The 20,975-nt window shown below is 45.3% G+C and overlaps 1 protein-coding gene across 2 annotated transcripts; it reads right to left on the minus strand.

Moving 5' to 3' along the window:
* Nucleotides 1–3,185: 3,185 nt before the first annotated feature.
* Nucleotides 3,186–19,447, minus strand: dgcr2 (DiGeorge syndrome critical region gene 2). Of its 2 annotated transcripts, XM_048259861.1 has the most exons (11): nucleotides 19,097–19,447; nucleotides 16,782–16,814; nucleotides 14,280–14,402; nucleotides 10,393–10,479; nucleotides 7,819–8,029; nucleotides 7,545–7,621; nucleotides 6,788–6,973; nucleotides 5,922–6,125; nucleotides 4,588–4,740; nucleotides 4,245–4,481; nucleotides 3,186–3,477 (listed from the first exon to the last, which is right to left on the minus strand). In XM_048259861.1, exons 1-11 carry the CDS (start codon nucleotides 19,179–19,181, stop codon nucleotides 3,239–3,241), a joined length of 1,635 nt encoding a protein of 544 aa, XP_048115818.1. In that variant the 5' UTR covers nucleotides 19,182–19,447; the 3' UTR covers nucleotides 3,186–3,238. The 2 variants fall into 2 exon arrangements, with proteins under 2 accessions (XP_048115818.1, XP_048115819.1); XM_048259862.1 differs by lacking the exon at nucleotides 16,782–16,814 and having other exon boundaries at nucleotides 19,097–19,446.
* Nucleotides 19,448–20,975: the final 1,528 nt, after the last annotated feature.

A 20,975-nucleotide genomic window follows, 5' to 3' on the forward strand; every position in this document is an offset into this window, starting at 1 on the left:
CCAAATTTGAACACACACCTGGCTTCAGGTGTCAGATCTAAGCCAACACGAAGCCAACTATCCCGATCTGGGCTTGTGTATCCTGTAGAGTCAGACTAATGGCATGTTGAGCCTAAGGCCAGAGACATGTTCAAGTTTGGCAAAAAGCTCAATGTATCTTTTTCTGTGTGAACATTTCTCAAATTATTGGCTTTAAACTGTAAACAAAAATGGCGAGCAACAGAGCCGTCGCCAACATCTGAACACACCTCTGGCTTTAAGCCTCTCTGATTTGGATCCGACATGACACAACTGCCCTGATCTGGCTCTAATCCTGACCCGATCTGGAACAGGTCCAACTGCAACCCAGTCCAGAGCCATGCCTGTGTGGGCTGTGTTGGCAGGAGGGGGGGGCTTCAGCACGGAGTGGGTTAAAAAACAAACAAACAAAACAACAAACAAACAAACAAACAAACAAACAGAGACGATCTGAGCATGCCCAAAAACACTACAACATGCACCTCAGGTCCAAACGAGGGGTAAGGGAAAGGAAAAGCAAAAACAAAACAAAAATCAACAAAACAAATAAAAACAAACACATGTTCACACTCAAATCATTAACATACTCGCCTTGAATTCCTACCTCTTTACATACACAGAAAAAAAAAATCTCTTTTTAACATTAGAGTTCACTGATCCTTCACAGAGGATTGTCTGTGCCAACGCAAATAGAACTAAAGAAACTAAAAAGTCAGACATTTCATATATGACGTCGATGCCGTGGAGAGCTTTGCAGACAGTTCATCAAAGACAACAGGGCAGCGCTGGTGCTTGATTTCAGCTCAATATCCTACAAAGCTTGTGTGTCTCTGCAGACACTGCATTAGACTCATCTCACCATACAGTGCACGCACACACGCGCACGCACGCACACACACACACGCACGCAGTTCAAATTCTTTTAACAGAGGCAGGCGTTCGAGGCAAACATGTTTTCCTCAACATACTTGTGTATAAACATTGCAAATTGTTTAATGGTGGTTCAATTGTAAACCTTCGTCCAGCGTTCACCTCTCTCTCTCTCTCTCACACACACACACACTCTCTCTAGTGTTGCCCCGCATGACCCTCTACAATTAACTAGTTAACTAAAATAAATAAATAAAAACAGCCCAGTCAAACTAGTATTTTCCCCCTACCTTACTGATGGAAGGCCAGTTGTCTGTTCTATGAACCTGAAATGATTGTCATGTCCAATTCTAGGGCCATGTAACGTTAGTCACACGGCCTCTCTCGTGAAACTTTGGGCATCCCTAACGCTCTCTAGCATTGGGGCAAACAACTCAGGTGGACCTACCGACGGATGGGAATGGGGGGTCATCAGTCAACCAGCTTAAATGAACAAACATGCAGATTATGGTCAAACGATCACAAAAGTCCTGAACCTATGGTGTTAAAGAAGCCCTGACCTCAGCCCTCTGACCCCTGAAGTCTTTAATGGTTGCCTGCAGGACTGACCAGTCAAAACAAATAAAGAAACAGCATAGCAGAGAGAGTCATGTGCAAAATACTGAGGAAAAAAAAGTCAATAGCCTTTTCATGTTCGCTACACATGCTGTGTCAAATACATACAGTCAAAGCAAAAGACTAGTGAAGAGGTCATAGTCTGCATGGCATACGTTTGACAAAAGTACAATTGAAAAGAAAACAAAAGTAAACAACAAAATAAGCAATAACAACCAAACGCACACAAACACACAGGCTCGCTCATTCACACACCTTAGTGTGAGCTGATGGCAGCACTCATCCACCAGATGGAGCTGTTGTTACCACCACACACAGCTCTTCAGGGCCAGCCAATCACACAAGCCGCTTCACACTGCAGAGCTCCTATTGGCTGGTTCGCATGAACAGTAGAGTCTCCACTGCAGTTTTATTACTGTAGTGAGTATACGTGTGTGAGAGTGTGTTTTCGGTGTATGTCCTGAGGCACAGTTCCAAGAGAAAACCTAATGATCATGATCCATCATTATCACCACAACTCAGTAACCAGACAAACACAAACACACACACACACACACACACACACACGAGTGTGCTTATAGTACCACAACAGACAATAGAAACAAAACAGGAAGGAACGACGACCCAGACAGAAAGTCTCGAGGACACCGGCGGCGGACGGTGGTCTGTCTGGTGTCGTCCGTACCACTAACGCTGGGTGCGAGGCCAATGGGACGCTACCGTGCTGCGACACACACACACACACACACACACACACACACACACACACACACACGCGTCCGTACCACTAACGCTGAGCGTGAGGCCAATAGGAAGCTACCGTGCTGCGGCACACATGTCACGTGGCCAGCCCCAAGTTGCTGCCATCCTCACCGCGGCTGCCTACTGACCTCGGGAATCTGACCGGGTCCTGCAAGGCCAGCACAACTCAAAAGGGCATAGCTCAAAAGGTCACGCCTGCCGCAGCAACAAGTCCGTCCATCCGGTTCTGTGGCCGACGTTGTCGTGACTACCCGTGAGTCTTTGTGATGCCGGTGTGCCCATCCGGTCTCCGTGGGCAACAGGTGGAGGACTATGGGACAGGGAGGAGAAATCGAAAAAAAACAAAAAAAACAACAAACAATAAACAACAACAAAAAGCAAAAGCGAGCGAGCCGTAGGAGCCAGGCGAGGGGCCGTGGCCCATATGTACAGGAGTGCGTGCGCGGGAGGAGGACGCTGAGGGGACCTACCACAACCAAATGACACGTACAAGCTGCTTCGTCTGCTTAAAAACAAAACAAAAAAAGAAATCACCACAAAGCAAAACCAACGGTCAGCCTCAGTAGTGTCCGATCTCGGGGAAATCTCACAAGATCTCAGTTCTGTACAGAAACGCACCCGTCACGTCGTGTAAACACACATCGGCAGGCGCGCACACACACACACACACACACACACACACACACACAGTCCCAGTTCATTCGTGTGTGTGCCCAAGTGAAGAGCACCTCCTTTGCTGTTCTGTGGGCTCTCGTTTCTGTCTCTTTAGTGTCTCCATGAGTTTAGCCGCCATCTCTCGTCTCTTGGATGAAAAGAGCATAGAGCTTCTCATCTCCTTCCTTTTGATCTCATTTCACTGAAGTATCTCCACCACCACCACCTCCTCCTCCTCTTCCTCCAGCCCCCTTCTCTCTCTCCCTCCCCTCTCGGTCTGTTCATCTCTCCATCTCTCGCTCTCTGTCCCGCTGCAGGTCTATACCACTGTGCTGAGAGAGGGGGCGCTGCTGTAGTCTGAGGGCTCCTGTGGCCCCCCAGGGCCCCTGCTCTCGGTGGGGGTGTCGGGGGCCACCAGGAAGGTGCTGCTGTCGATGGAGTCTTCGCGCTCCTGAGGCGCGGGGGGCGGAGGGAGGGGGGGCAGAACCGAACCCTCACCTGCAACGCCCGCTTCCACCATGCTCATCTGACCCATGCTCACCGGCATACCGTTCCTCGCTGAGGAGACACACACACACAGAGAGAAAGCACAAGAATAAGGCATTAGAGGACACATCTGTTATCACCTCCCTTACCTCTCTATTTGCTGCACACGCGCAAACACACACACGTGCACACACACCACACATGCTCACACACACACACCACACACACACACACGTTAACATGGATAGTGCTACTTCTACTAATGCAGTAGCACTCTCAAATGCTTTTTCCACATATGAAATGCAAAACTGTGCCAACAAGAGGTCATAGATATAATCCACATTTAACTTGATATTTGGGACAGATCACTACTGAGCCTAAGAGATTGATATTAGGGATTATTAGGAATATATCACTACTGAGCCTAAGAGATTGATATTAGGGATTATTAGGAATATATCACTACTGAGCCTAAGAGATTGATATTAGGGATTATTAGGGATATATCGCTACTGAGCCTAAGAGATTGATATTAGGGATCGGTACTACTGAGCCTAAGAGATTGTTAAAGACGGGAATGTTACTGCTCCCAATGCCACTTGATTGATTTCTGTCACTGTAACTAGGTGTCACTGTAAATAGGTGTCACCAAGTATGACAGTACAACTTTACCAATTTAATAACATAGGCTCTTATACCCACATGAGGCCAACACAGCATATAAACATAGAGAAAAAAAAATCAACAAACAATGTAAGTGGGAATGACTGACACACACACACACACACACACACACACACACACACACACACCCCTAGTGTAACCAAAAGAGAGCATACCCAGGTCCACGTAGAGGAGGCTGTCAGGGTTGATGGAGGCTTCGTAGGGGGGCGGGGGGTCATCGGGGTGTTGGATGTCGGGGTACTTATAAGCCGCGTAGGGTGGGGGCGGCTCCTGGAAGTGGAAAGCCCCGCCCTCACCATCATCTGACAGGTGCAGGGGAGTCAGGCCCGTCCCGAAGGCATCTGGCCCGTAGTCAAAACCTGGCACTCGCCGGCCCAGGTTGAAGTGATGAACTGGAGGGGACAACAAACAGGTCAACACACACACACACCCCTTCTGAGCTTACAAATGACAACAAAAATATCAAACGCGTGTGTGTGTGTGTGTGTGTGTTCTTACGGTTGCCCCCGATGAGGGTCTCGATGCGTTCGCGGCGTCTCTGTCGGAGGCGGTGGACCATGAAGAGGAGCAGAGAGAGGATGAGGAAGGAGGAGATGCAGCTGACTATCAGACGCATGCCACTGGCCATGGAGTCAAACAGACTACTGCCATCTGCAGGCCAGGAGGACACACACACAGAGGAAGAACGGGGAAGAGACAGGAGAGAAATAGAATTATTGATAAGAGACAAAATAAAGATAGATGTGTGTGGAAAAAAAAGAAAAAAGGAAAGAACGAAAAAAAAGAGAGCAAGAAACAGAATGCATGAAAGAAAGGGGAAAGAGATGCATTTACAACAATGGTACAACACACATATTAAACATTTACTTAGGTAGTGGTTAGGTGGTTAGGTTACGTTCTAGCAGAACCAATAAGATTATTTGTTTATGCATGTAAGTATGAGTGTGTGTGTGAGTGTGTGTGTGTGTGTGTGTGAGTGTGAAATAACTGTATGAATATGTGGGCACAAGTCTCTGTCCTGGTATGTGTGTATATGTGTGTTTATATATGCGTGTTTATAAATGTGTGTGTGTGTGAAATAACTGTATGAATATATGGAATATGTGTGCACAAGTTTCTGTCCTGGGGCCTATTGCACAAAACTAGGATAAGGGATTAAGCCAGGATATCTTGGTTATCCTGGCTCAATTTATCTGTGATCCAGTTGCACAAAAGCGGGATAGGGGGCAGCAGGATATGTTATGTTCACTGCCCACTACACATTGTTATCACATATAACTAGACCCACTGTCATTATTTAAACTTGATCATTAATTAACTTTTACATACTTGCAATTCCCGACCCGTCATGCGACAATGTGACGTCACGGGAGCGCCGTAACCATTTCGCGCGTGGTGGTCGCGACACTAATTGCAATATTTTCCTAAACAGAGGTGTTGCTGTTTGTTGCTGTTGTGAAAAGGCTATCGCTACCTACTTTACACCGTAGAAGAAGCAATGAAGCCGCTCTAGTTGCCATGGTGAATCAGTGAATCTGTGATCGGTGGCGGGGTCTATTTGAGGGAGCCGTGCTGCCAAGACTTATCCAGGATAGGTTTCACCTGGCTTGATGAATCCGTGTCTGATCATCCTGGCTTGCTCGTTGTGCAACCAATTAAGCCTGTACGCTCTTGTTTTGGATTCATTGAGCGCAGCTCAGTAACTTATCCCGGATGTCTTAATTCTGCTTTTGTGCAACGGGCCCCTGGTATGTGTGTATATGTGTGTTAATAAATATATGTGTGTGTGTGCGTGCATGCATGCGTGAGCGCGTGTGTGTGTGTGTGCGTACCTGGATCCAGGCAGGTGAACTTGCAGCACTCTTTGGGGTCCTTGCGGAAGTGCTGGCACCCCTGCGGGCGCTCACACAGCGCGGCCACACACATCTCGGGCTCGCCGTCGTGGCACGTGCAGCTCAGGCATGGGTCATCACCCTTGGGCGTGAAGTAGTAGCCCTCGTTCACCACGTTGTCCTTGATGTCCACGCAAGTCTGTCCTGAGGAGGAGGAGGAGGAGGAGGAGGAGGATGCACAGGCTCAGTAATACTAAACACCCAAAGCACAATAGAACACCTCTCTGTCTCCCTCTCACACACACACTCGTACAACTGAAGTGTATGAGTACAAGTCATGCACTCCATCTACCCCGCACACACACGCGCGCGCGCACCTTCTCTACCTGAAGTGGGTGAGGAAGTGGTTTATTGCTGTGGTGGGAGCAGCACACACACACACACACACACACACACTGCAGTGATCAAACCTCCTCCCACTCCAGGCTTCACCACAGCAGGAGCGCCAGCAGCACTTCTCAAGGCCCACGTGCCCTGGTACACATCAAACCAAATTCATGCTGAGAGGAGAGGAGGACACGTGAGAGGAGGAGAAGAGAAGAGGAAAGGAGTGGAGGAGAGGAGAAGAGAGAGAAATGAGGAGAGGAGAGCAGGACATGTGAGAGGAGAAGAGAAGAGAATAGAAGAGAGAGAAATGAGGAGAGGAGAGGACACGTGAGAGGAGGAGAAAAGAAGAGGAGAAGAGAAGAGAATTGAAAAGAGAGAAATGAGGAGAGGAGGACGCGCGAGGAAGGCAGGTGAGGGAATAGATGGGATGACAGAAGAGAAGAGGAAGTGGAACTGAGAGGAGAGGAGAGGTCACGTACTCCTCTTGCAGAGGAAGGGGAACTTCTTGTAGCAGTTCTCTGCGTGCCAGCTGTGCAGCCCATGTTCGTTCATACTCCGCATCTGGAAGCGCTGCAGCTGACCGCAGAAGACGTTGTCCTGGGGGGGCGCCGCCTCACGCAACAAGCTGGTCAGACCCTCTGGGGGCAGGATCACCTCCATTGGGCCTGGACATTAAACACAGCATTGACAATAGACATTAAAGGGACACCAGGCAAGCCTGATGCTTTTTCTCTACGAAACTCCCCCTCGCTCGGTCTGAAGATCTTTTCCTTTTCTTTGCATCTTCCGTCAAGGGTTTTCGCTGCTTCTTCGCCGGCTCTGCCATTATACACACGTTTGCAACAATCGCTAGCGTTTCGTTAGCCTGCCTCTGTGCTGTGGATGCAGGATGTAAACTGATCCTGCTCGGTTGGCGGCAATGATACACTGAACTTGCAAGCGGGATATTTCTACAGGCAGTAGGGCGGGTATGAGAGAGTCTTCATTCGCCCTGTAATGAGTCATTTAACCATATACCGACTTACGAAGATGAGTAATTAACACAAAAACGTTGCCTGGTGTCCCTTTAAGCATTGCACTTATATTTTCAATACAATATCCATATCTGCATTGGGAAGGGAACCTAAACCTTTACATGCCATCGTTAGCTTTCTATCAGTCATCATGTTTAATGCTTAGACACAAGATAGATCATGTACATTAAAATGAGAGCCAATGAGAGGGCCAGGGACTCACCTTTGTAGGCAACCTCCCAGCGTCCCTCGAACGAGTGGTTCTGATAAGTGACCACATACTGGTAGCCCACCCAGAACCTGGAGACGTAACACACACACATAAAGTTTTATAACCAAACAGAAGAAAAATCAGATGTGCACCTTTGTAGCTACCTTTTAATATCCAAATGCTTGTACATAGACAGACACACACACACACACACACACACACACACACGATGTGATGTTGCAATGCTAATCCTGCTCAGTAGGAGATGTCACCACGATTCACTCACTTGCACTGGTCCTTCCTCTCGCAGACCTTCTCGTCGAAGTCCTCCTCGATCTTTAAGATGAACTGCAGCTCCTCGTTGGTGACGAAGGTGGCTAGCGACCCGTTGACTTTCTGACAGGTGTCCACCGCCTGCCAGTAGTTCTCGCTGCGCAGGTACACCTTGTAACAGCTGGCCGTCCTCTCGTAGTGGTGCCAGCCAGTCGGGCACTTCTCTGTGGGCAAGACGAAAAGGTCAGAGGTCGAGTAATGAAAGGAGTAAACATGGGCACCAGCCAGGATACACTCACCCCTTATAGCGAAGGGATAGAGAGGTCACCCCACCTGACCTTGCACCCCACCCCACCTGACCCCATACCCCCACCTGACCCCACAACCCAGTCTCTGGGTACTAAACATGCAGCTCCACTTCAAGGCCAAAGAGCCAGGGCAGACAGAGAGCAGATAGAGGGCAGATAGAGGAGAGGGCAGACAGAGGAGAGGGCAAACAGAGGAGAGGGCAAACAGAGGAGAGGGCAAACAGAGGAGAGGGCAAACAGAGGGTAGACAGAGGGCAGATAGAGGAGAGGGCAGACAGAGGGCATACTCAGCTTTAGTCACCAGGTCCAGCTGCACTCTCCTCCATCTCCTTAATCTGATCCAACTGCCTTTTACATCTTAATCTGATCCAACTGCCTTTTACATCTTTCTCTAAAGTCACCAGCAGACACAACTGACCAGACTGCCTGGCTGGAACAGCCCAGCAGCATAATTGCCGTTACACATATCTGTTCTGTGCCACACGTGAGTGAAGAGCTAAACTGGGCTACTGGCGCTTGCTGGTGGGAACGCAGCTACAAGTAGACCATGCCTGGAGCCAAGTAATTTCCCTCAGTGGTGCCCAGGGCTAGTAATTAACGATGTGCCGACATCCCGAGGACCATAACAAATGCTTCCGGAACACAATAGAATGATGTCTGGGACAACTCTGGGACAGTAGAAAAATGGCAAAGCAAATGTCAAAATAGGTACTTTTTTCCTGAACTGTTCACATGGGAATCTAAACGTATTTTTCTCATCTGAATAAAATTATACAAAATTTGACCTGGCGTAACGGGCAGCTGGCAAAAACAGTGTTAGCCAGCTGATCTGTAAAGAAGCGGTTTTGAACACGCAGCCTTACAACACTGTTTAAGCTACTGCTCTTCAAAACACTGTAGGCTACAATGTTATTTTTGAGTCTATATAGTAAGATACCCAAATGGGCTGGGTGCTTGCGTTTCTTTAGGAATCTGCGGTATTGGTTAAATTAATATTAAGTGACTCATAGGCCGACACAAAAATAGGGCACGGGCGGTATGCCTAATGGGTCACTTTCCGATATAGAGGCCTAAAGTTACACTGGTGTTCTAAAAAAACGAGATGACAGTCCTCTGACTAAAACCCTGCGTGTTTTCTGTCAGTGACAGACAAACGTCACCAATATCATGCTGAGCTAAATAGCCTACTGCAACTGTGATTTGACAAAACGATAGTGTTGCAAGGTAGCCTATAACAATGAAAACAGTTATTTAAGTTAGCATTTGACATTTTCGCTGTGGCAGTTCTAAGGCTAGGGGTGTCCAAACTGCGGCCCACCACGCACTTTAATCTGGCCCGCCGAGCATTTATTAGTTTATCATAGATCCGTCCCAATACGCACTTTAATCCGGCCTGTAGAGCATTTAATTAGGATATCATAGTTTCCAGCAATAGACGACGTTGTGGTTAACTTTAGGCTACTGCAAACTGCTTTACACTCTTCTTAGAGAACGTTTACAATGTCAAAACAGCTTGTTACATCGAGATACATAGTTGCAGCAGATCTAACTATGTTTTGCTACTTAATTTAATTGGGAACGCATGAGTGTGCACAAGAGGGTGAGAGCGCGGCAGGAGAGTAGCCTATCTGACAGCTTTGTGGTAATTTCCCACGCTACTTATTGTTTTCACTGAGATCTGTGGCCATGACATCACACCAAACCAAACCAAACTTAAAATTAAAGACACGTGAAAATAGCACCCTATCCGTCCCTGCAAACCCTGTCCGTCAAAACGATGGACAATGAGCAATCTCTGAAAATGAGTGTTGTGTGAAACAGCAGATGATTAATAATAAAATGGTGTTTAATAAATTGTTCAGAACTGACATGGTGGACCAGAATGAGTTAATTAAGTGATGCAAGTTACTGATTATTATGCTGTTTATTAAGTAGAATGGGAAAAAACAAGAACTTGAATTTGGGACACTGGTGTTTAAGTCTGGGACAGTGCCAAGTAGAATTCGGGACAGCTGCGGGACACGGAGAAAAAAAAAAAAAGCTAATTTCGAGCCCTGGTGGTGCCAACGCCACATTAAGGGTCTGCACTTCCTCAGCGGTGCCAACCCCACGTTAAGGGTGCCAACGCCACGTTAAGGGTGCCAACGCCACGTTAAGGGTCTGCACTTCCTCAGCAGTGCAAACGCCACGATAAGGGTGCCAACGCCACGATATGGGTCTGCACTTCCTCAGCGGTGCCAACGCCACATTAAGGGTCTGCACTTCCTGGGGGTACTTACTGTTGAAGCGCACAGGCTGGGCCACACCCATCACATCTTCCACCTGGTCGTAGCTGTTGCCGTAGCGATTCCGCTCCTCCTTTATGTCTGCAAGGAGAGAAACACAGGTGTAAGGAGTGAGTGTGTGAGTGTGTGAGTGTGTGTGTGGCTCATAACCTTAGCAGCTTTCTAGATGAGGTACTGAAGCGACATGCAGCGATATGTGAAAACATTCAAAGGCTGCTTTAATGATGATGACGTGTTTTTCGAACATCAATACTTGGCAAAGACAGCGACAGACCTCCAAAAGAAAAACAACAGATGTAAAACAGGGTAAGATCAAAGCGTGTCAGCTGAGCTGGCTGTACAAAGACTCCAACTGCTACTCAGTCAAAGGTTTCCCCATTACAGCATCAAGTGCTTACGTCCTGCTTGAGAAGGTGTTACGTGCACAATGTAGATAGATACTGACAGGCACAGACAGAGAAACATGGAACATCCCGTTGGGTTTCTACTAAGCCCAAGAGTCCTAGCTAATCTAGTACAGCGACACTGGCAAACAGCCATTCTCTCTAACAGCATTATACAGTTAGTGTCTGACCTCGTTTGGTGGCATCTGAACAGTGGATGTTTGTGTGTGTGTGTGTGTGTGTGTGTGTGTGTGTGTGTGTAAGCTCAGTCACAAGTTAACTACAAGACAACAAAGGTCACATGGTGAACAAATCTGCCCTCTCAACCCCCTCGGCCTAATAAGGGCTCTTACTAAGGCATGCTGTCTGTGTCTGTCTGTGTCTGTCTGTGTCTGTCTGTGTCTGTCTGTGTCTGTCTGTGTGTGTCTGTCTGTGTGTGTGTGTCTGTGTGTGTGTGTGTGTGTGTGTGTGTGTCTGTGTGTGTGTGTGTGTGTGTGTGTGTGTGTGTGTGTGTCTGTGTGTGTGTGTCTGTGTGTGTGTGTCTGTGTGTGTGTGTGTGTGTGTGTGTGTGTGTGTGTGTGTGTGTGTGTGTGTGTGTGTGTGTGTGTGTGTCTGTGTGTGTGTGTGTGTGTGTGTGTCTGTGTGTGTGTGTGTCTGTGTGTGTGTGTCTGTGTGTGTGTGTCTGTGTGTGTGTGTGTGTGTGTGTGTCTGTGTGTGTGTGTCTGTGTGTGTGTGTGTGTGTGTGTCTGTGTGTGTGTCTGTGTGTGTGTGTGTGTGTGTGTCTGTGTGTGTGTGTCTGTGTGTGTCTTTCTCTGCCTGACTTTCTGTCTCCATCTCAATCTTTACCACATCCCTCCTTCATTCCCTCCACCTTCTTCTCTGTCTCTTTCTTGTCTCTCTAGTGTCTGGACCACTAGCAAGTGTTTTAGCCTCGTCGCCAACATAACTGTCGCTAGCAAGTGTTTTAGCCACAACACAGGCCACACTCAAAGACTCATAAACTGTTTACAGCCCAGCATGCTATGAAAGGGGAAGCCACACACTGCCTACTTAAGACTCACAATATTATGTTTTGGGTTCCTGCTGTTTTTTTCCAGAGAAAAGATTGTTTTGGTTTTCAGAGTTCTCTTGGCCCAGAAGAAATTACAGTCATCATTTATCAATCTGAATGACAACAAACCATTTTCTGCTTTTTAAACAAACCATTTTTTTTTATCTGATCATAGTGGGGTCGTGCATGTGTGTGAGTGTGTGTGTCTGTGTATGTGCTTGCGTGCATAGTTATGTTCTGTGTCTGAGGTTCCTTCCAACATTTGCAGAATGTATTTTTGGTGTACTTGTGGATAGGTTTGTGCATGTCAGAATGTTGTATAAGGTTATCTACTTCCCTTTAAAGGGCTTGCTTCCCTCTGTGTGTGTGTGTGTGTGTGTGTGTAGTTTCTTTGTTGGCACTCTAGAGTGTAGTCCATTGCTCTACCTGTGTGTGTGTGTAACATATACATGTGACTGGGTGTGTGTGTGTGTGTGTGTGTGTGTGTGTGTGTGTGTGCACATATACATGTGACTGGGTGTGTGTGTGTGTGCACATATACATGTGACTGGGTGTGTGTGTGTGTGTATTAGTCCCCTGTGTTTGGGGAGAATGAGAGTTGCTATGAAATAGTCTGTATAGTGTTTAACAATTCTTGGCATACATGTGCAGTCCACCTCATTGCTCTCATCACGGTGTGTGTGTGTGTGCACATATACATGTGACTGGGTGTGTGTGTGTGTGTATTAGTCCCCTGTGTTTGGGGAGAATGAGAGTTGCTATGAAATAGTCTGTATAGTGTTTAACAATTCTTGGCATACATGTGCAGTCCACCTCATTGCTCTCATCACGGTGTGTGTGTGTGTATTAGTCCCCTGTGTTTGGGGAGAATGAGAGTTGCTATGGTGTGTGTGTGTGTGTATTAGTCCCCTGTGTTTGGGGAGAATGAGAGTTGCTATGAAATAGTCTGTATAGTGTTTAACAATTCTTGGCATACATGTGCAGTCCACCTCATTGCTCTCATCACGGTGTGTGTGTGTGTGTGTGTATTAGTTTCTTGTTGGTACTCTAGAGTGTAGTCCATTGCTCTTACCCCTGTGTGTGTGTGCACATATACATGTGACTGGGTGTGTGTGTGTGTGTGTGTGTGTGTGTGTGTGTGTGTGTGTGCGTGCGTGCATGTGTGGCGCACCCAAAACAGGTGACCACATTGGTCATATGTTTATTAGTAAATAAATATGATATCTATGTATATGTATATACACTGTCATTCTCCTTTTATTTCACCTGTCTTTCAGGTCAGTAATGGGTAAACTACCCATCTTTACTTGTTGGGGTATCACCCTTTTTCTTAATGTCTGTTTAATAACTGATTGTAGTGTTGTTTATAATCTAACAATAAAAGTGTAAATAGAAAGTTTGCCGTTGATCAAGGCAGCTAGCTGAGGTAGGCTACTGTAAACAGTTAGCTAGCAGCTACCGTCTCGCGAACAAGCTGTGGCAGCAAACTGGAATAACAGTATTGCAGACGGCTAGCTGCCGTCTCTTGGTCCATGTTCATGTAACATAGCATTTTGAGCTCCGACACTCTGCTTGTTAGAAGCGATTATGTTGACAAGTTTAATGAGTATCATTTAGCAAATACGCACGGGTGAAAATGAATAAGTATACACACTGGTTTTAGAAACGATTATTTTGCCAACTTTAATGAGAATAAATAAGTACACACTGGTTTTAGAAACTGTTATTTTGCCAACTTGAACAAGTATGAATTAGTCAACACACAGGGTTTACAAATGGTTTTGTAAATGGTCATTGCTGTTTAGTTTAAGTGATTTAAAGTGATTCTTATGTCTTGTAGCCTTTGTCAGTAATCAAATGCAGTTTGAATGCTTTAGTCCAGTATTCGCTAGGCAGCTATATGCAGCTACAACTTTAATTACAATGTAGCCATGTTAAAGTACTCTATGCAGCCACAGTGGCCTTGGATAACTGATATGTTGGAATGGGAATATAGGGTATATGATATGTGATAGTGTTATTTCGGGAGATGGCAATATGGCAATGTTTTGTATGAATTGTTTATGTATGCATTGGGGATAAGATTGCTATCTACTATTATATATTTAGATATGATATACTTTATATGTATATTGTACACCACACTGGAACTTGAACAAAATGATTAATGCACAGATATTTTGTGATTTATTCTGAATAAATAAACCAGATGCAATTTGGGAGAAAACATGAAAAGCTGCTGTGTCTAACTCTCCTTTTATTTTACCTGTCTTTCAGGATATTTTTATTTTTGTTACGCCAGTCCCATATTTGTGTTTCATGTTGGTAGTTACGGGTGCAGTTCAACACACACACACACATATATATGCACACACACAACATGAGTGTGTGTGTGTGTGTGTGCGCGCGTGTTAGTGAGTGAGAGTGAGTTTCGTGTTGGTACTTACGAGGGCAGTCCATCTCATCGCTCTTGTCATCACAGGCATTCCAGCCATCACACTGCCAGTCCAAAGGGATACACTGCACCTTCCCACTGCGACAGGCAAACTGGCCAGGGCTGCAACGCTGCTCTGTACGTACACACAGACAGACAGAGACAGAGACAGAGACAGAGACAGAGACAGAGACAGAGACAGAGACAGAGACAGAGAGAGAGAGAGAGAGAGAGAGAGAGAGAGAGAGAGAGAGAGAGAGAGAGAGAGAGAGAGAGAGAGAATCAAAGTCAAGCTTGTTAGCAAATTCAGGCGATATGATTAATGAGAATGCATGCATAGATTATCAACTGAAGAGCAGTCATTGGGGAGACTTTTCTAAAGCACCAGCTCCACTAACACATACACTCACCCAGAAGACAACAGAGGAGGTCAGTTTTGGTTAAGTATAAGTATATATACTCTTTTGATCCCGTGAGGCAAATTTGGTCTCAACAGCGGCGCTCGGGGAGCAGTGAGGGGTTAGGTGCCTTGCTCAAGGGCACTTCAGCCGTGCCTACTGGTCGGGGTTCGAAGCAGCAACTCTCCAGTTACAAGTCCGAAGCGCTAACGGCTGCCCACAGTGGGTTAGTGGGTGTATATTTGTCTTTGTTAAACAAAGTTACAGGCCGTGATGTTCTTTTACACACACCCCAAATCATTCCCAATGGGTAGATAGGCTACTTCTCAGCAGCCTTGACATTTTTTTTTGTTATTCTTTACTTTTAAAACTATTTTTTGACTATTGCCCTTCTATGCTTTTATTAGCTATTCCTGTTTGCTTTTGTTTAAAGCACATTGAATTCCCTCTGTGTAGCAAATGCACTATATAAATAAGTTGACTTGACATAGCTGTGAGTCACAGGGCAGTTGTCTACCTAGCATGACCCACCACCATAAGGACACACTACTGTGCTAGCTAGCATGACCTGCCACCATAAGGACACACTACTGTGCTAACAAGCACAGAAAAGTGCAAAGCTCAGCTGAAATAGCCGTGACTGGACTTCTCTGCTTTGATGAATAATAGTCAGAGTGTAGAATGATTTGTGAAGCACCAGCTAGACTCCACTGACAGATTCACTCATCCAGAAGAAAGCTGAGACTGTCCCTTTTGGTTTTGGGTCTGTCTGCCTAATGTGACCCATTTCGTAAGGACAGAGTACTGGGTTAGGAACCATGGGGGCTTGGTCCACCTCATGAAGGAATTAAAGTTATCAGACTCTGTGCCTAAACTCAGGCATGGGCCAGGTCGTTTTAAGATTTGAAAACAGATATTTTCAGGCACAGACATTTTTCCTTGGTCGCGTCACCCAATGTGATCAACTTCATAAGTACAGAGTACATGAATAGCTTACAGGGATTCTGCAGGTTTCAACAAGACAATGGCAAAGGAAAATCAGAGTCTCAGAATTGTCAGCAAGCAAAGTAAATCATTTTGTTCTCTGACCTTCTACACAAGTTACAAGGTTATTGTTAAAGGGAGAGTCTTGTCAAGTTATGACATATTTTACATTCACAATATTACATATATATTATGATACTGTAGGCCTATTTATGTTGAGAGAAAGCCCTACAATGTCAAACAACTTCAATCTATGCTGCAAAAAAATTAACTGACCACTGCTGAAGAAACGTTAAATGAGCATAACCAAGACCTACCTACACATATTTAACACCTGCTGTGCTGTGTTATATTTTATTGTATAGACTTTGTATGGTTGGATTCATATTCATTCAGATATGAATTTAGATTCATATTATTACATTTTAAAGACCTTATATGACCCTGCAGAAACCCTGTATTACCCTCCAACATATACACGAGTATGAGGACACAGGCTCCCTGGTGAACATCAGTGAAAGCTCTGATCTAGGCCTACGTCACGAGTCCTCACGCCACAGCAGACTGCTCTAGGACCACTCACCCTTCTCTCAGGAGAGGGGCACTGTGACATTCATCGGAAATTATGGCTGCAATTACACCATGCGCCAATGAAGCCAAAAATGTCTCCCCATTCAACCTGATACTTCATGATCCTCTACTACTCAATAATGAAAATGCCAGTCCAGTCTCTCAACAAGCAGAAAATGTTCCCCTGTTTAGATACGTAAGGGCATATGGCTCTGCGTAAGGGTATTCGGGAGTTCCAGCGTGAACTGACGAATCTGCATGCAGAATGGAGACTTTCACCACTCCCTCTTCTGGATCCTACTTGACAAACATCACATGTTGTCTCTCTCTCACCATGACATTAATAACAACATTCACATTCTCTATGCAACAAGCACATTCTCTATGCAACAAGCACAGCAGGAAGACTGTAAGTGTGCATTACAAAACACTAGGCTAACTTAAAGCGCCTGCCAGACAATTCTGATTTCAGTCATTGATAATGTGGCAGGCAACCATCAGGACATGCGGGAAAGACCACTACAACATTCAGGAGTGGGGAGGACAGGGATTTTCCGTCTTACCTGACAGTAGCCTGGCCAACGCTAGTCGAGGGCCTGCAACAAAACACACAACAGGTAAAGTCTTAACTGACCAGTAGCAGTAGCACAACAGCAGAGTGAAAGAAGACCAGCTCTGAGAGAAGAAACACACATCAAAACACAATACAAAGACAGATAGGTGCACACACGCGCACACACACACACACACACACACACGACTGAGTAATGGAATGTAGCCATCATCTTGCAGGGAGTCTATGGCCACCTAGGGAGTTGTTAATTAGGTGAGGGTATTTATCTCGGTGTTCCATTTGCCCGTGGTTGTACGTGGGGGTGGGGGGTGTGTCAGGATATGGCGCCCCCATCCAGGCCACCTGTCCACGGCCATCTCATCATAAAATACATCACGTCGGAGACCACCCACAGTCTCGGCCTCATCTCACAAGTCAAGCTGGCGGAAAACGCTCAGCGTCGAACTAACCTGTTTCAGCATTTCTGTGGCAGGTGGAGGGTGAAGCATTAAGTGGTAGCACTAAGCTCGACTCTGAAGCTGTTCTGGGAGCTTGTGAGAGGCTGAACCAAACACCCACGGGCCGTGTCACTCTCCTTAAGACGGAAGAGGTGGCAGCACTATCGTCTCCCCTGTTTCATTCATAAACCTCATATGATGCTGCCTGCAGCACAGACCAACAAAGCAAACAGACCAGCGAAGGCAAAGGTGGCCCTGCTCAAATACTAAAACTGCTTCTGCAGCTGGGCCTGGTCACTGGTCACGGACGGCATGTCTTGTGGCTTTGATTTGACTCGGCACAAAACCACACTTTGAGCCCGACAAGACTAGCACAATAGACCACAAGTGTGTTGGTTTGGATATGTCTAACACCAAGAGCCCGTGGGATAGTGTGTTAGTTAAGTCAGGCACAACCTCAAACTGTTGTTATCTACTGTTGAGTCCTTTAAAAAAAAAAAATGGCCTATATGTATATTAACACATATGTTTTCTCCCTTTTAATTGCAGAATCACAACCAGAGCCAGTATAACATTTGGAATTACGCCTACATGGTTGTTAGTCTTGGATGAAACTAACTCTTAACATTGGACATTTAAAACATGAATTTCTGCATTGTAAAGCGCAGCACAGATGTCTTCAGGAGCAACGTAGGTGGCCTAAGTGTGGCTAGATACACACAGTCAATCAAAGGGGGGCAGCCACCCTGACACCGCACACAGAGCAGCTACCCAACGACAGCATCCTCCAAGGTTTAAAATTAGCACTGTAGCATTCAGATTACCCATGCTTGTTTAACTCCCTTAACTGGTGCAGACGTTAAATCCACACAGACTAACCTTTTGACATGCAACCACCTGCCAGTCTAAGGACTGGTCTAAGTTAGACTGTCGGGGGAGTCTGACAGCCGACACATCTCAGTAAACTAAATGTTGCGTCCTTAGAAATGCCACCAGAAATCCATATCTGTAAAATATCTACCTAATGGGCATTCACCCGTCGTATTAGGTCAGTTAGCGTACATTAAAGGACACAGAGGGATCCAATTTAACACGCAGTGCAGCATCTGTGATCACCTCAAGCGTACTAAATCAATAGCCTTGATTACAATAACAAAAACAAGTAGCTTCAATTTGTCTGCATCTATATTTAGGGCTAATAATCTAAAACACCCTTGCATGTGCAAAAGCTTAGCCTACATATTACTCCTTTCTACTTAACTGTTGACACACGATCTCTGCAAGTGCCTTTGTGCGCAGGCAAAGAACGGATTAAAAACCAAATGGCTAAATATCCAGCTAGCGGTAGCTTGCTTTTACGGAGTCGTGTATAAATACCGCAGCTGAAATATATGATGTAAATACCGACCATCGATGTGAAACAAGTATGATTTCGCTTCGTAGGCTTTCGTCTCTATTAGGAACGAAACGCCTGTGCATGGATACTACATGTATAAATCTCAGCCGAGGCAGTATTCTAGTAAGAACAGGCCATGTCCAATTCAAGGCCTAAGTAAGTGAACACAAACGTAAACGTTAGTTTACAACTTGTCCAATGTCCAGCTACTTGGCTTGCTAAAATGCTGATTTACAAATGATAATTACTAGTACATTATCATACATGAAATATTGAAATATATGAACATAAACCACAAAATGCCAAATAATCGTATAACGTTTTAACGTTACCAGCTAGCTGCTACCACTAAACTGGCTATCTAGCATGGTAACGTTAGCCTAGCAAGCTGTTGTTAGTAGTTGACTCGCTGGCTACACTGCTCCTGTTAGCAATCAACAGCCAAAATGTGTTACAGCCACAAGCACTTACCTGTCCGTGGTGGATCCGTCAGAGTCAGAACAAACAGGAGAGACAAGACAAGGACGGAACTGCTGCTGTCAGCCTTCGGCAACATTTATCCTCCATTCATAGCAGTTCACCCACACAGAAAGAAAATAACCGAGAATATGAACTAGCACACCCTCGCCAAGAACGTGCAAACAAATCCGATCTAGCTATTCATTATTTTATAATAGAAAAAAACGTGGCCCATAGTGTAACTACTACTATAAACACATATAGCACAAACGATATACTACATAATTTGATCCCCGCGCACCTACTTTGAGACTACCAACATACCCAGTACAGAAATAAAACAAGATGGCTCCGTTTCCCCATCACAACAATCCCAAACACGCTGGGTAACCAATCAGTTTACAGACAGGGGCGGGGTCTAATATTCTTAGTGTAACATTTTGCTGGATTCTGATACCTTTTACATTTTGGCTACTATTTACCATATACATTGTAGCCGTCCGCGTAGTGTATCATACAATAGTCATAGTCAAGTTTATTTATATAGCACAATTTAAAACAACCTCTGGCTGACCAAAGTGCTCAAATAAATAAATAAATAAATAGATCATAGAAGACATAATGAACAAAGGCAAAAAAAGCACAACAGGAAAATAAAACTAAAATAATATGTACATATATAGCCTATATAATTACATTCCACACTTAATTTAAAAGCCATTGATAGCATATATTCTTTTAACTTGGCTTTAAAAGCACCAATAGTTGGTGGATCTAATGTGAAAAGGCAGGTTGTTCCACAACTTGGGCCCAGCTACTGAAAAATCACGGCCACCTTTATTTTTTGGGCGACTCTGAGGTACTGAGAGCAGTAATAATAGGCAGAAATGTATCCGCAGAATATATGTACAAAAAAAACAACAACATCCACAAACAAATCATGTATTAATGGTTGTTTTAGCCCAATTCTAGTAAAAATCTTACCTATGTTCGCTTTGAAAACGTATCATGGAACAGGCCATAGTTGCAGAATATTGAATAATGTTTGAATTGTATGCTACAGACCTAATATTCATTAACATTTTAAAGATTGCATTTTCTGTATAGGCCTATGCATTTCCTCTATTTTATGTCACTACATTGATGAGCATTCTTGCGTAGGCCTACAATAAAACAGAAACTGACAGACAATGTTTCAGACATTGTTTTCAGAAAATGTTTCCCATGTTCTTCCACATGTCTTGCTTGCAAAAAGGGAATCAGATGGGTGGGAGGACTTGGCGCTTGGCAGATGACTGTAAACGTGTGAGTGATTGGATACAAATTTGTTTGTGATTTAGTAAGAGTCTGACAATGTAAAACCATGTTTTGGTGTGGTAACACATGCGCAGCGAATTGTGAGACTGTTTTCACTTTCTACTGACACTGACTATCATGTTGACTGAGACTGATGCTACAGCCATTCCAGCACTAAAGGAGGTCCCTAAGACTCTGTGGGCAAAACTCAAATACCGGTATGACGTTGGGTTAATTAAAGACGATAAACCAGAGGTGATCACCCCCAAATCTGACTGTAGGCCGTGCCAACCCTTCAGACTTTGGACCTTCCCAATCCTGACAAGCCTTTTACTATTGATGAAAAGGGGGGACACATGACCTCTGTTCTTTTACAGGACCCTGGAGGGGGACAGCGCCCTGTTGCTTCTTTTTCTGCTAAACTTGATCCTGTGGCGGCAGGGCTGCCCTCGTGTCTCAGAGCGCTGGCAGCAACTGAAAAGGCTGTGCTAGCCTCTAGAGACATTGTTGCTTATTCACCTCTCACACTGTTGGTTCCTCAAGCTGTATCTCTCATACTCCATGAACAACGCACCTCTCACCTCTCTGCAGCACG

This window comes from Alosa alosa, chromosome 12 (genome assembly GCF_017589495.1).
Source record: "Alosa alosa isolate M-15738 ecotype Scorff River chromosome 12, AALO_Geno_1.1, whole genome shotgun sequence".
In the NCBI taxonomy this organism is placed as follows: domain Eukaryota; kingdom Metazoa; phylum Chordata; class Actinopteri; order Clupeiformes; family Clupeidae; genus Alosa; species Alosa alosa.